Below are 14,422 nucleotides of genomic sequence, written 5' to 3'. Positions count from 1 at the left end.
GAACGTATCTACTGAATTCATTAGAGACTCATTGCTTCTAACACATCAAATAACCTCAATAAATATTTTTGAATGAATGAATGAGTGGATGAACGAAAAGAATATGATCTCTCTGTAGATTTCTCAGCACTTCTTGTGCAGAATGGAAACTAGATACGCTGTACAAGAAGAAAATGTGAATATGGAACTGGAAGACAGGGTATACTTGAAATTATTTAGCTATTGCACTCTTTCTGAAAAGAACAACAAAAAAAAAGACTAGCTTTAAAATCAGACTTGCTTACTGAACTGATTGGTTAATTTAGTCAAATCACACTGGTTAGTAGATCAGTGCTCTTTATACAAGTTGCTCTTAACCAGTGTGAAAATCATACGGTGGGATAGATTTACTTTCTTTATAAATGAGTCCCACAGTTATGATAATAGTAACATAATCCTGAGTATGTTATCCACATGAACTTCATGTATCCTATGTGGGTGTCTCAAAAGAAAAAAAAAGTAGAGAAGCACTGCTTTAGGCCAACGGTTTCTAACTTTTACATACTCCTGCAGAGTACGTTGAAATATCTTCAAAAATCCCAGGACTTTCAAAGGTGTTAAGAGAATCACAAAATGAAAGAAAAAAGTTAAGATTTCTTCTCGTGGCTATAAAAATGTAAGCCAATGGAAAAACCTCTAATTTATGGAAAGTGTCTCCTCTCTAGTTACTAGTACAAAACTGTATGGTTAACTTTAAAAACGGTGCTTCCCATTTAAAACATTTTGTCTTGGCAACTTAAGAAGCCATATTACGGGACAGAAATCTGTTCCAATTTCCATGTAGAGATGTAGGAATTTCCTTTGGGATTAGTCTGTGTGAGCCATGGTTATGCAAACATACTTTAAATATTGACATAATTTCATATTTATATACATTTTTTTGTCTCAAAAAGGTTTTTGGAATGATATTTTGTAAACTCGATGATCCTAATCATAATTTAAAGAAAAAGGATGATATCTTATCTGAAGCAAAGTCAAGACTGAAGACTTGGTGTAAAAATAAAAATTTGGGAAATGAGTCCATAATAACCTATGTTTTATTTAAATATATATTTTCAGGCACAAGTCTTTAAATTCTAGCCTCATCACTTACTAGGTATGGGAATATGGCCAAATATAAGAAAATAATAATCTAGTATAGCTTGGGAGCTGAATGAATAGGCTGTGTTGCTGAATGCCTGGGTTCAAACACTGGCTCTATTACCTACCACCCTGGTGACACTGGGCAAATTTCGGAACTCTCTCTGCCTCAGTCTTCTCATTTGTGAAATGAGGATAATAAAAGTACTGCTTCATAAGGTTGCTGTGGGCCTAAAAGAATACATGTCAAGTGTAGAACAGTGCCGGACTAATAATAAGTACTAAAAGTTTTAGCTACAATTATGATCATTCATTTACTCAATTTAATTTAATTCTTGACTTGTTTACATTTCCTAGAATTTTAAATATTTAATTATAGGAAGCAAGTGAAATGTAAATGTACAAACAAAAACAGAAAAGGACTAGTACGAAAATTAAATCATGTTTATATACGGAAGTACCCTGCTGTTAAATCTATATTGATTTATAGCCAACTGATATTGCAACAAATAACCTAGAAGAAACTTGGACAGCTCTAGCTAATAAATTAGTTTGAAGACAACTTTCCAGACATATTACCAATCCTCCATCTTCTACTTTCTCTCCTCCCCCATCAGGAAAAATAGCAGAAAAAAATTATTTCAATCTGTTTTTAGAACAGGCAATTTCTTTTAAATGAGGGCTCACTATAGATGTCCTAATAAGAGGTCATTGATTGTCACGGGATAAAAGCAAAACCAACCCTGTTATTTACAAAAATAGAGTTAACATCATGATAACTAACCTACTCTGGATATACATCTAAAAATGAACACAGTTTGCAACCAGCGTATCAGTAAATTAATACATATTTCAAATGTTGGGACACTACTTACTATTTACCAGTCAAATCTCATTTTGATTTACAAATTGTATTTTCAGTGTTAGTTGTTAAATCTTATAGGAAAGTTCTTCATGAAGAAAATACATCTTATGTTATTCAAAACTTTATGAACTCCAAACCAACTGCTGTAAAGTTTAAAACAGCGAGTCATCCTCGTGTTTTTTATTAGCTTAATTACAATGGCATTGCTGAAACACCAGAGATTGTGCTTTGAGCACAAACTCACCTTCGGTACTATCAACCCTCCACCTGTCTGTCTATTGTGTAACTCCTTCCCCTCACCCGATCGTGGGTTTTCATAGGTTGAGACTCCTGTTTCAAAGTTTTGCTGCTGCATTTCCCTTTAGTTTTCAAGTATTTCTGTCCTAGTAAACCAAAACAGAGTGGGGTGCACCCCAAGAGGCGCCGCCTTGCCTCCCACCAGTCTACATTCTCATTCAACTTCCAAGCACTTGTAAAATACTTCACAAGGAGAGCCTTTTCCCAAGTCGGCGCCTGTGGAGCTCTCCAAATAACCAAGAAACAACTTCTCTGCTCACCTGACGTGCTCTAGGGCTCTAGGGTTCTCGCCCCCCGGCACAGTCCCGGAGAGCAGAGGAGCTGGGACACTGCTACACGGAGTTCTCTCTGCCCCTGACAACCCTCCAGCCACTGACTTTCCAAACAGATAGAGACACCAACTACGGGGGAAGGGGTGTCTCACCTCCTTCTTCCTCCTCCAGGGAGTTCATGCAGGGAAAGTAGCCGGCCAGTGCCTCGAAGGAGGCAGACAGGCTGCTCCGGCTCTGGGAGCGCTGCATGGAGCGCCCTGCAGCGCCAGCACCCCCCAAGCCCTGCCGGCCCATCTTGGACGAGGACCCGCTTTTCCCTCGGTACAAGATACGCGGCGTCTTGGCGGCTGGGGCGCGACGTCCGCAGCGGTTCCAGGACCAGTGGGCCAGAAGCCAGGTTGGTGCCGCGGGACCCTGAGGCTCTGGCCCCTGCCTCCCTGACCTAGCCCGGAGGAGACGTGGCTTTCCTGGCCGCCGGGGCCTCCACTTTATTGGAGAGGGGTCTAGAGGAGGAGATAGAGGCGGTGGCGAACGGAGCGGCTGCTCGCAGTGAACGTCCGAGGTCTCGCCCCGGAGGGAGCTGAGAATCCTGGAGGCTGGAACTGCTGGAGTCTCGCTGCTCTCCCCGCGCAGGGAGATGCCGCTGATGCTGCGGTCTCCGCCAATCAGCGGCCGGAGGGGGAGGTGGCGGCGCGGCTGCACCTCGGCGGGCTGGTGGCTCCGGGGCGCGCGCCTCAGGTACCGGGCAGCTGCGCCGGGCAGCTGCGCCGAGTAGCTCCCGCTGTTTCCTCTTCCCTCCGCGTGGTTAGGGCCAGGGAGTGGTGACTAATTAGATGCAGTGAGTTAGGCATCTCAGATGAGTACACAGGTAAATTTCTGGTAGTCACTTTCCCTTTCCTCAGGTTCACAATTTTTTAAACGCTCCTCAAACACAGGCAAAAAATACTGAAATTTTCTTCAAGTCATGACACAAAGGCTCCTCAATTTTTACCACGTTCCACGAAAACCTACAATTAAAGCTTTCTCGTTTGTTAAATGTTAAAATGATAAAAAGTGAACTAAAGAAATGAAGAACCGATAAACAGAAACACTGAAGAGCACAATGATGTCTATCAACTTTGTTTTAATTTTAGGAATTTTTATTGCCTTCTTTCTCTAAATTAAATAATCCACCCAGTATGGCTAAGAATGACAACATTGTAAGGCTTAACATCTAAGCAAAAGGTAACATCCTGTTAACATAAATGTGGAAACAACACAAACAGAGTAGAGCAAAGTAGTTTATAAGCAACATTACATGATGCATCTGCAAACTGCACATCTCTATCCCGGAACCTAAAGCTACTTTAATTCCGTTTTCCCAGGAGTCAGATGACTGCCTTACTTTTTGTAACCTGAGACAAGTCATTCCACCTATTTCCCAATCTAGGGAGGTGGGAAGGTAGGTTACTATTCAGTCCTAACCCTGCCAAACATGACCATTGGGCGTGTGTAACAGGGGATTTCAACGTAAAATGTGAATTATACAATCTAAAATGGTTCATTTATTCAATAAATAGTTCCTATATAGTATATATGCACAAGCTACTTTCTTGATATGCTGAAAGATTCAAATACTCATTCAATTAATATTAATTGAGCTCCTAGTATATGCCAGGTACCATGGTAGATGTTTATATGATGATGCAACAGTGATCAAAGCAGCTAAAAAATCCCTGCTCTCATGAAGCTTACATTTTAGTTGCAGGGGAGAGACACAACAAATCAGTAAATTATATAGCGCTAAAAAGGAGATGAATGCAAATAAAAAATTAAGGGGTATGTGACACTGCAATTCAAAAACAGTTGTCAGGCTGGGTTCTCACTGACAGTACGACATTTGAACAGAGGTATGAAGAACCTGAGGAAGTGGCTAGTCAGATATTCCAGGAAGAGAGTAAGTTTGAGGCAGAGAGAACCTCTAGTGCAAAGGCCCTGAGGTGTGATGTCCTGGTGTGACCACAGAACAGCAAAGAGGCCAAGGCAGTTGAAGTGAGTGGAAAGGAATGAAGGACAGAGAGACAAGAGTCAGAGAAAGACACAGGTCATGCAGAGCCTGTAGGTATGATAAAGACTTTCTTTGTCCATTGCACATCACAATTTAGAAGGTATGAAAAATGCATACAAGTAATAATCCTTTTAAATCCACTTAAAATTAGGAAACTTTCCTATAAATAAGAGTTCCATGGTAAGAAAAAGTAACAACTTTAGCTGTTTAGACTTAGGTTCATCCAGATTTATTGCTTTTGTTTTCCTGATAGACTTGTCCTTTCTCATTAATGTTCCTACAACTCCCTGTTAGTCCAATTTCCTTTTTGTTATTTATCTTCCTCAAATAATCAGCATTTCAAAACAACATTGATAAAACCAGAGAACGCTATGAGTACTTTTTCAAACCACATCACTTTTATTCAGAGACTAGAAAATTTTATCAAATGAGATTTTCATTATAAGAATCATAGAATTTTAGAAACTGCAAGGACTTTATTAAAGGTCACCTAATGTTTTTCTAAACAGTGGGACACAAGTGAGTCATGAAAATAACTTATTAAGTTTTGATTAGGATTTTAAAAAAATACAGTATCAGAGTTCAACCCATATGGTTAGTACATCAACTGCACTATTGTTTTATGAATATGTATGCTTATGTATGTGCACATGTATGTATTGAGCTGTGATGTAAAATGTTTCTCACTTTTGAAAAAGTTTGAAAAACATGAATCTAATGTAATAAAATATGTACTTTAAGAGAAAATTTAGATTAAAGGTAAAACAAATATAGAAAATATATTTATATTTAAGAGGAAACAGCTGTTACCATACAAATCTAATTATACTCAGAGAAATGGGGAAGTTTACCAACCAGTCAGACTCTCCTAAAGATTAAGTTACTTGTTTAGAAAAATTTGAGTACTTTTGACTGGATATCCCTAACTTCAGATCAGGGGGAAGGTATCAAGGAAGAGGGATTGAGCAGAAAATCTTAAAGAAATAAATTGGCAAGCTGCGCTCAGGTGGTTCATGCCTGCAATCACAGCACTTTGGGAGGCTGAGGTGAGAGGATCACTTGAGCTCAGAAGTTTGAGACAAGCCTGGGCAACATAGTGAAACCTCATCTCTAGAAAAAATTAAAAGTAAAAATTTAGCCAGGTGTGGTGGTGCACGCCTGTAGTCCCAGCTACTCAGGAGGCTAAGACAGGACAAAGGCTTAATTAAGCCTGCAAGGTTGAGGCTGTAGTGAGCAGTGATGGTCTCACTGCACTCCAGCCTGGGTGACAGAGTGGGATTGTGTCTCAAAAATAAAATAAAATAAAATAAATTGGCTGGGGATGCATGGAAAACTTTTATTTTGGTACTCAGGGACATCACAATGATGGCTGAAAGTCATTTTGGAAAAAGATTTCTTGGGTTTCTGCTAGTGACTGCCCGGGGAAGGGGAGTCTGAGAATGGAATCAGTGGTTATGCCTGAGTTGCCTGGGCCCTGCCTTGTCTGTGTTAATAACCTGGTTTCATGAACCAGGAAAAAGTTAATCTGGAATAGTCTAGATGTGTCTACTACATGACCACCACTTCCCTCTTGCAGTTTCAGAATAAGGTTGTCCTGGGAAGCTTTTTGATACTTTTTTCCTAGGATCTTACAGATATAGATGAGTGATAGAAGAATGGTACAGGTAGAGTAGAAAGAATGAAAGAGAAGGAAGAAAATAATCTTATTTAGGGGAAGAAAGCTTTAAGGAAAGAGTGTTGGCACAGAAGTACCAGAGTGACAGACCCACAATAATGGCCAGAGACTTCTAGTCTTGAATGACAACTTGTGGAATATACTGAAATTATTGAGAAAATTTAGAATTCTACTTTTTAAAAAATTTTTAAGTTCAATTGTTTTCCTATGTATAACATTAAATAATATTTCTGGTTTATATATATTTTAATAGGTTGATTTATTATTCTTTGATTTCATTCTAAGTACTGTCACCCCCTAAGGAATTTAAAAATTAACATAAAAATAAACAATTGATAAAAGATTGAAAATGTCCTTCCTCCACATCAGAATATACAAGTAGTATATGTAGTTTTGGATGTAGTTCTCAAGCAATGGGCCACTATATAGTTTTATTACATAAAATTACTAACTGTAATTCCAGAATCATTATCATCCAGTATTTCAAATTATTTATAACTTTCTCATTAATTTAAAGATAGAGAAAAAATGAGTCACAAATATACACAATAAATTGTCATCTAAAAGCAAAATATGGCCTTGAAAAAATACTGCACTATTAAACATAAAAATCACCTTTTTGAAGAAAAGATAAACAGATATAACTTGGATAAACTATCATAGTATCCTATTTGACAAGTGTGTACTCGCATTTTTATAGATATGTTGTACTTTAGAGTTTATAAAACATAGTAATTATGCCACTTAATTCTTATATCAGTACTGACAGAATGTCGTCATTATCTCTTTATAAATAGCCAATAAAGACTCAACATTAAATGACTTGCTTAACTAGAAAGTGGCAGAGCAAGACTCAAACTCAGGGTTCCCGATTTCAGGTTCAGCGTCCTGTATATCATATTACAGATATCTTATACCACATAAACTTACATAAATCGTAGATTATAAATATGATTTTAACTGTGCAGTAAGTTACTTTGTCCAAAATAAATGTTGACAATGCATCTGTAAAACCATAGTGATTATTCAAACTATATACCAACATTAAATCCATATTCTTTTTAAAAATAAAAACATTTATATTAAATAGCCCTATATGTATTTAAAGTCCCATCAACTCTAACAGGGCTAGAAAGTTACACGTCATTTATGTATCACTTTTTGTAATAGTTTTAAAAAAGTAACCAAAGTTTTAAATTACGTGAAATTAGTTTATTCCTGAAATAGAGGTTTGGTCACTTAAGTAAATACTCAGAAAGGTTGTTACAGGAAGTAGCTCTATCATGTCTAGACCATGTATTAGTTCCATCAGGAACATGGTTACGCCTGTGGCAGCCTCCCCCTTTTCTATGCTACAAATGATGTAAGCCAGGGGTCCCCAACCTACCCAGAGCCACACAGTAAGAAGTGAGCAGTGGTGGGTGAGCAAGGCTTCATCTGTTCTGTATTTACAGCTGCTCCCACCTAATTGCCTGCATTACCACCTGAGCTCTGCCTCACAGGAGTGCGAACCTTATTTTAAACTGCGCACGTGAGGGATCTAGGTTGCGCACTCCTTATAGAATCTAATGCCTGATGATCTGTCCCTGTCTCCCATTACCCCCACATGGGACTGTCTAGTTACAGGAAAACAAGCTCAGGGCTCCCACTGATTCTACATTATGGTGAGTTGTATAATTATTTCATTATATACAACAATGTAATAATAATAGAAACAAAGTGCATAATAAATGTAATGCCCTTGAATCATCCTGAAACCATCCCCTGCTCCTGGTCTGTGGAAAAAGTTGTCTTCCACAAAACTGTTTCCTGTTGCCAGAAATGTTGGGGACCAATAATGTAGTTGGTGATGAGGAGAATACAAGCTGCTGGCTAATACCAAGGGAAGGGAAGAGAAAGTAAGTCCCTCTGGGAAGTTATGGAAAAAAAAAATGGCTATGCTAAAAAGAAGTAGAAAAACAAATGGCTACTTCCATCACTAAGTGTTTTCCAGTCAACTCAGAAAAGGCTAGTTGCTGAGAGAGATGGGAATTTCTTAGGAAAAGTTATAAATCATGCTGCAGACTGAACTAACCTCTTTCCTCTTGATATACACTTGTTGTCGGTAATAGGAGGATTCATCAGTTGTGAAGATTGATATGATAGTAGTTTTCACAACTGAGATCAATTACCTGTGACTGTGACTTAATTCCTTACATACAAGTGTCTTTATGCTAAATAGGAATATTTGTGGATATATTTTGGTTTGGTTTATTAAAACCCACCTCTCAGGATCCTATATTATTTTACTTTATTTTTTTTTTTTTGCTGTAATGTAATATCTTTGCATTTAAGTCATGAGAGATAAACCCATGAAGTTGATATTTTTAAACTGACTTCAAATTGCTAATGTATTTAATGGTCTTGAGAAATTACCCTTGATGTGAATATGAAATCCAAAATATGTAATCTTTTCTTCCATCCCCAGTTTTATGTCAATATTGTACAAATAAATTTTAAGCTTTTGTGATTTCAGTTTTCAAAAGTATTTTTGGTTTTTACTCAGCAGTTTTCAAGAGTAAAGAGCAGATGTTATACTTCAGCTAGTCAACCCAAAACTTGCATAAAAATTGATGCGGTCAAAAAACATTTACAAGCTGGACATGTCAGCTCAGGCCTGTAGTCCCAGCACTTTGGGAGGCTGAGTTGGGTGGATTGCCTGAGCTCAGGAGCTCAAGACCAGTCTGGGCAACACGGTGAAACCCTATCTCTACAAAAAATACAACAATTAGCCAGGTGTGATGGTGCGTGCCTGTAGTCCCAGCTACTTGGGGTGTTGATGTGGGAGGATCACTTAGGCCCTAGAGGTCAAGGTTGCAGTGAGCCATGTTCACGCCACTGCACTACAGCCTGGGTAACAAAGCAGGACCCTGTCTCAAAAAAAAAAAACAACAAAAAAACAAAAACAAAAACAAAAAAACCAAAAACAGATATTTACAGTATGAGAAGAAATATTAAATAATTAGTATTTTCATTATTTCTGCAATGAGATTTATGATAATATATCCATGGAAGTAAGAAAATAAACTTATTGAGTAAGATAAAAACTAATGGTAAGATTTGACTCAGGAATGAAGGGGAAAAAACTCTAAAGATTAAAATAATGAGTTATAAAAGCAGAGTAGGTAGATAATACAGGGGAAGAACAAATATCTGGACTCTAATTTTGATTATGGCCCTTTATAATAACGATGATGATAATAGGTAACTTTAGTTCTTCATATGCATTACCTCATTTAATTTTCATAAACACTATATAAGGTAGTTAATCCCATTATTCTCATTTCACAGACAAGAAAATTGATGCATATTCCTTCAATAAATATTTGTTGAGTGCTTACCACATGCCAGGTGCTATTCTAGTCACTGGGGATACAGCAGTGAACAAATATGGATAGAATCCTCCTCTACCTTCACGAAGCTCACACTCTAGTAGAATAGTGGCTAACATTTACATCCCACTTACTATAAGCCAGGCCTTTTTCCTCAACAACTTTACTTACCAGCACATACACTCATTTAACACACACACAATCCTATGAGGGAGATATTATTGTTAGTATACTCATTACATAGATGAGGAAACCAAAGCACATTGAGGATGTCTCTTGCTCAAGGTCACATAGCTTATTAAGAAATGAGATCAGGAATAAGCCCATGAAGTTTGAGGCACAGTGTTACAAATAATTTTGTCCAATGTCACAAGGAGCAAACCTAAGATTTGAATCCAGGCCTTATGACTCCATAATCCATAGTCTTTAATTGCTAATTTACACAGCTGAAGAGACTCTGCTGAGATCAACAATTAGACAATGAAACTGCTAATAAGAACTGTTGACCATGATGATAAGACCATGTTGTCCAGGCTGGTCTCGATTTCCGGGCCTCAAGTGACCCTCCTGCCTCAGCCTCCTAAAGTGCTGGGATTACAACAAGGAACTTTTAACATGATTAGTTCTGTTTTCTTATATGGCATATTTATGTAAGTCTTTATTTAGCTATCGCCAGGAATCTAAAACTCTCACTGAATGTCTTCAAAAAGTTTTAGGAATTGGCGTATGGGTATGAGATCAGCCAAAAATCACATGAACAACTCAGCCTCCAGAGAAGAAAGGAAATATATATTCATGAGATTTGCAATTCATTGCTATTTGGCCACCCATGAAAGTATATTTCCAAAAATGAAGTATAGTCAATCATAAACCAAACATTTTGAAGGACGTTTGGTAGGCAGAAAATAGGGACAAAGAAAATTAAAAATGGAAGTTTCCCTACTCTGCCCATAATAACTAATATATATGCCTATTTTTTGATCTTTGAAAATGGGCAAGAGTTTGGGCTTCTCATGAGGGCTTCTCTTTTTCCTAGTCTCTCTAGGGCAGTCGTAGTGGCAAGGACGGTTTCCAAGTTTAAGAAACTCCCTGCTCACGCATTCTGTTCCACTGTTCCAAGCAATGCTCCAGCTTTGTGATAAATTCATACAAAGTCTTCACAGCAATGTTAGAAGAATATCCTTAAACACTTGAGAAAAGAAGAAACATGTCTCCTGACTATTATAATTTCCTTGAAATTCCAGATGAACATCACCTAGCAACTTCTCATATCATTATGAGATGAACAGCACTTTGAGATTTTGTGAGTGTAAGCATTCTATATGGCAAGATCTAAAAACTTTAAGTTTCAGATACCAATGCCAATAACTTTATGCAATATTTGTAAAAAGTGTGCATATTTACACTTTTCCTATTCATTTATTATTTATTCATTCACTATTCATTTACTCCTTACACCACAGTGTGACTAGAATAATATTAGGGATGAATAGAAAAATAAAAAATTCCCTTAACCACGATTAAAGTCTAGTTCTTACTTGTTCCTGTTCCTTTTTTTCATTACTAGCTAAGCTTCATGTATTCATTACAACATTTATGGCAATAAAGACTTCTTTTGATTACCACTTTGTTCAACTAAGTTATATATTAGTTGGATATAAATGGTTATAAGTTGCTTATACTGCTTGATATCATGCTGACATAAAAATAGAAAATTTGGCATTTTTCATAGATGTTTTTGCTTAACTGTCCAGTTGACTTTTTAAATTGCAGACAGCTTATGTTTTATTATGCACAAAGACATAAGATTTGTAATAAAGTCATCTAAAGTTATTAAAGACCAAAGGCAGTAGAGAAGAGTGAGGGGTCTGTCAAAGCAATAGCATATTGGAAAAAAAGAGCCCATGGAAAACATTCATGTTATACAGATCCAGGTCAAACATCACCTAGATTGGGTATAAGTGAACTGTTGCCTGAAGGTAGTTCTATTTGTAGCTCAGTATATTTGGTAAACAGTTAAGGCTGTGGGCAAAGTAGCCAACTCAGGAACCAATCTAAGCAACTCATCATCAGCTGATTCCCACTTAAGGTACTCTGTTAAAGATGTCTTTCGGGCCGGGTGTGGTGGCTCACACCTGTAACTTTGGGAGGCCGAGGTGGGCTGACCACTTGAGGTCAGGAGTTAGAGATCAGCCTGGCCAACATGGTGAAACCCCATCTCTACCAAAAATACAAAAATTAGCTGGACATGGTGGTGGGCGCCTATAATCCCAGCTACTCACAAGGCTGAGGCAGGAGAATCACTTGAACCCGGGAGGTGAAGGTTGCAGTGAGCCGAGATCATGCCACTGCTCTCCAGTCTGGGTGACAGAGTGAGGCTCTGTCTCAAAGAAAAAAAAATATTTCAATAAGAGTTTGTCTGTCTTGTTGATATGAAACTTTATAGTAGGAAATAATAATATAGATTAAACATGTTTTCCTCCTAAAATTCAATTCAAAATGGTTCCATATAATTTGCTTCATTTATAGGTCCACAATAAGGTGAGTGGCTCACATCTAACAAGACTATTACCCAGGAAAAACAGTCTCACTAAGAGGTAAATTTGTGGTATGAAACAGAAACTCTCTAATAAATACAAGTAATTACAAGGAGAGGCAAATCAGTATGTATTCTAATTTCCTTGACCACTGCTTTATAACTTGGATTCCTCTGCTGGCAACTCCTTATGCACCTCAACTTTCTAATGGGATAACATTTCAAACCCCAATCTCCTTTCCCATACTTCACAACAAACTATGAAAAGACATTTGCAAAGGAGCCACAAGTCTTGATCCATGATTTACAGCCTGCACTGTAACCAAATTAACAAACCCCAAAGTTATTCTACTTTCTGTGATTTCTCTTCTTTTTTTTTCCCCGAGACAGCATCTCACTCTGTCGCGAGGCTGGAGTACAGTGGCTCAATCTCGGCTCACTACAACCTCTGCCTCCCGGGTTCAAGAGATTCTCCTTGAACCCTGTAGCAGGGACTACAGGGGCATGCCACCACACCCAGCTAATTTTTGTATTTTTAGTAGAGACGGGGTTTCACCATGTTGGTCAGGATGGTCTTGATCTCTTGACCTTGTTATCCGCCCACCTTGGCCTCCCAAAGTGCTGGGATTAAAGGCGTCGGCCACTGCATCAGGCCCATTCATTTCTCTTCTGTCTGTTCAACAAATATTAGTTGACCACTACTATTTCCCAGGCACTTTCTTAAGCTTGAAAGCAAAGTAATGAGCAAACAGGAATGCGTGCTTTTCCTCATAAAGTTGACAAAGTAATGAGTAGGCAGACATTAACAAATAATCACAAAAATTAACTCACAATTATTGTTAAATACCATGAAAGAAAACTGCAAAGTGTAATGAGAGTGGGGACGTAATTTAGATCGGAATTTGGGGAAGTCACAGAAGGAAGAAGACTTTTCTTTTTGAGACGGAGTCTTGCTTGTTGCACCGGCTGGAGTGCAGGGGCATCATCTAGGCTCGTTGCAACCTCTGCCTTCCGTTTCGGGTGATTGTCCTGCCTCAGCCTCCTGAGCAGCTGGGATTACAGGTATGTGCCACTATGCCTGGATAATTTTTGTATTTTTAGTAGAGATGGGGTTTCACCATGTTGGCCAGGCTGGTCTCGAACTCCTGACCTCAGGTGATCTGCCTCCCAAAGTGCTGGGACTTTTCTGAGAAACTTTCTTTGATTGTGACACTTGAAGGATAAACAGGTTACAGTTAAAGAAAAAACTGAGTTAAAGATTTTCCAGGTAGAGGGGACAGCATGTATAAAGGAGAGCTATAACACCCCCCAAACTCAACAATTTCTCATACGTCTCAACACAGTTCTCAATGTGTCTGTGGAGCATAGTGAAATTATCATCTCTTATGAGGACAGTGTTCACTTTTTTAGGTCACTCAATCTGGGTTCCACTCAGTTATAATAGCACTAAATTCCTGAAGTGGTTTATAAGACCTTTTAAAACCTAGCTTACTAATTAGTGAAGTATACAAATATCAGAGGAACAGAGTATACTGTTCTCTCAAGTAAAGAAATCATGATTTAGTTTTAGTTAAGAAAGAACACGGGTGCATGTGTGTGTGTGTGTGTGTGAGAGAGAGAGACAGAGAGAGAGAGAAAGAGAGAGAGAAAATTCTCACTGAGAAAAGCATGCTTTTCAGGGAAAGTGATTTCACTTTGGGAGTGGCTGGTACAGGCTGTGGTTTACTCTACAATGATTCTCAATAATTTCAGTCATCTATCAATTTTAGTTTGATGTTAGGGGAAAATATGGAGACTCAAACTTTTTGGGGGACTAATCATAAAATGGGTTCATAAAAATAAAAATAGCCAAGTGAAGCTTATACTCCTTTACTTACAAAATTTAAAAGGTATGACATTATATCATGACATTCAGTCTTTAAAATATAGGAGAAAAAAGCTTAATATTCTAAACTAGATTGCATATATAATATGTAAATATATATTAATGTTGCATGTTAAATTTTAAGATTGGTAACAGCTTTCCTCCAAAAATGTTTATTTATTGTCTAGCCACCACCATTTGTCAGCATAGAAAATCTGTGGTGTAAAATTTCAGTTCCTTTATTTTCTGTTATGCATTTCTTTGTGATATTTGGCATTGATCTAACATCTGAAAAAAAGTCTTTGCAATTCACTGTTACATTAATTTCATTTCAATTAACACTATATTTCATAATACGAGGGCAGCATTTTATAGG

At 37.8% G+C, this 14,422-nt stretch overlaps 1 protein-coding gene across 10 annotated transcripts in view; it reads right to left on the bottom strand.

Annotated features, from left to right (window-relative positions):
• The window catches only part of RIMS2 (regulating synaptic membrane exocytosis 2), a 747,502-nt gene that overhangs the window by 28,782 nt on the left and 704,298 nt on the right, over positions 1-14,422 (bottom strand). Inside the window, exon 1 of one of the 10 annotated variants that reach the window (XM_015145835.3) lies at positions 2,706-3,165. The exons of the other annotated variants lie outside the window; for them this stretch is intronic. Within the exon in view, the coding sequence (XP_015001321.1) occupies positions 2,706-2,847 (142 nt within the window). The 5' untranslated portion in view covers positions 2,848-3,165. Of the gene's footprint in view, positions 1-2,705; positions 3,166-14,422 lie in introns of those variants that run through there. 10 annotated transcript variants of the gene reach the window in all.

Source organism: Macaca mulatta, chromosome 8 (genome assembly GCF_049350105.2).
Source record: "Macaca mulatta isolate MMU2019108-1 chromosome 8, T2T-MMU8v2.0, whole genome shotgun sequence".
Classification (NCBI taxonomy): domain Eukaryota; kingdom Metazoa; phylum Chordata; class Mammalia; order Primates; family Cercopithecidae; genus Macaca; species Macaca mulatta.
Note: the sequence above shows the minus strand (reverse complement) of the source record. Positions and strands in the feature narration are given on the sequence as shown.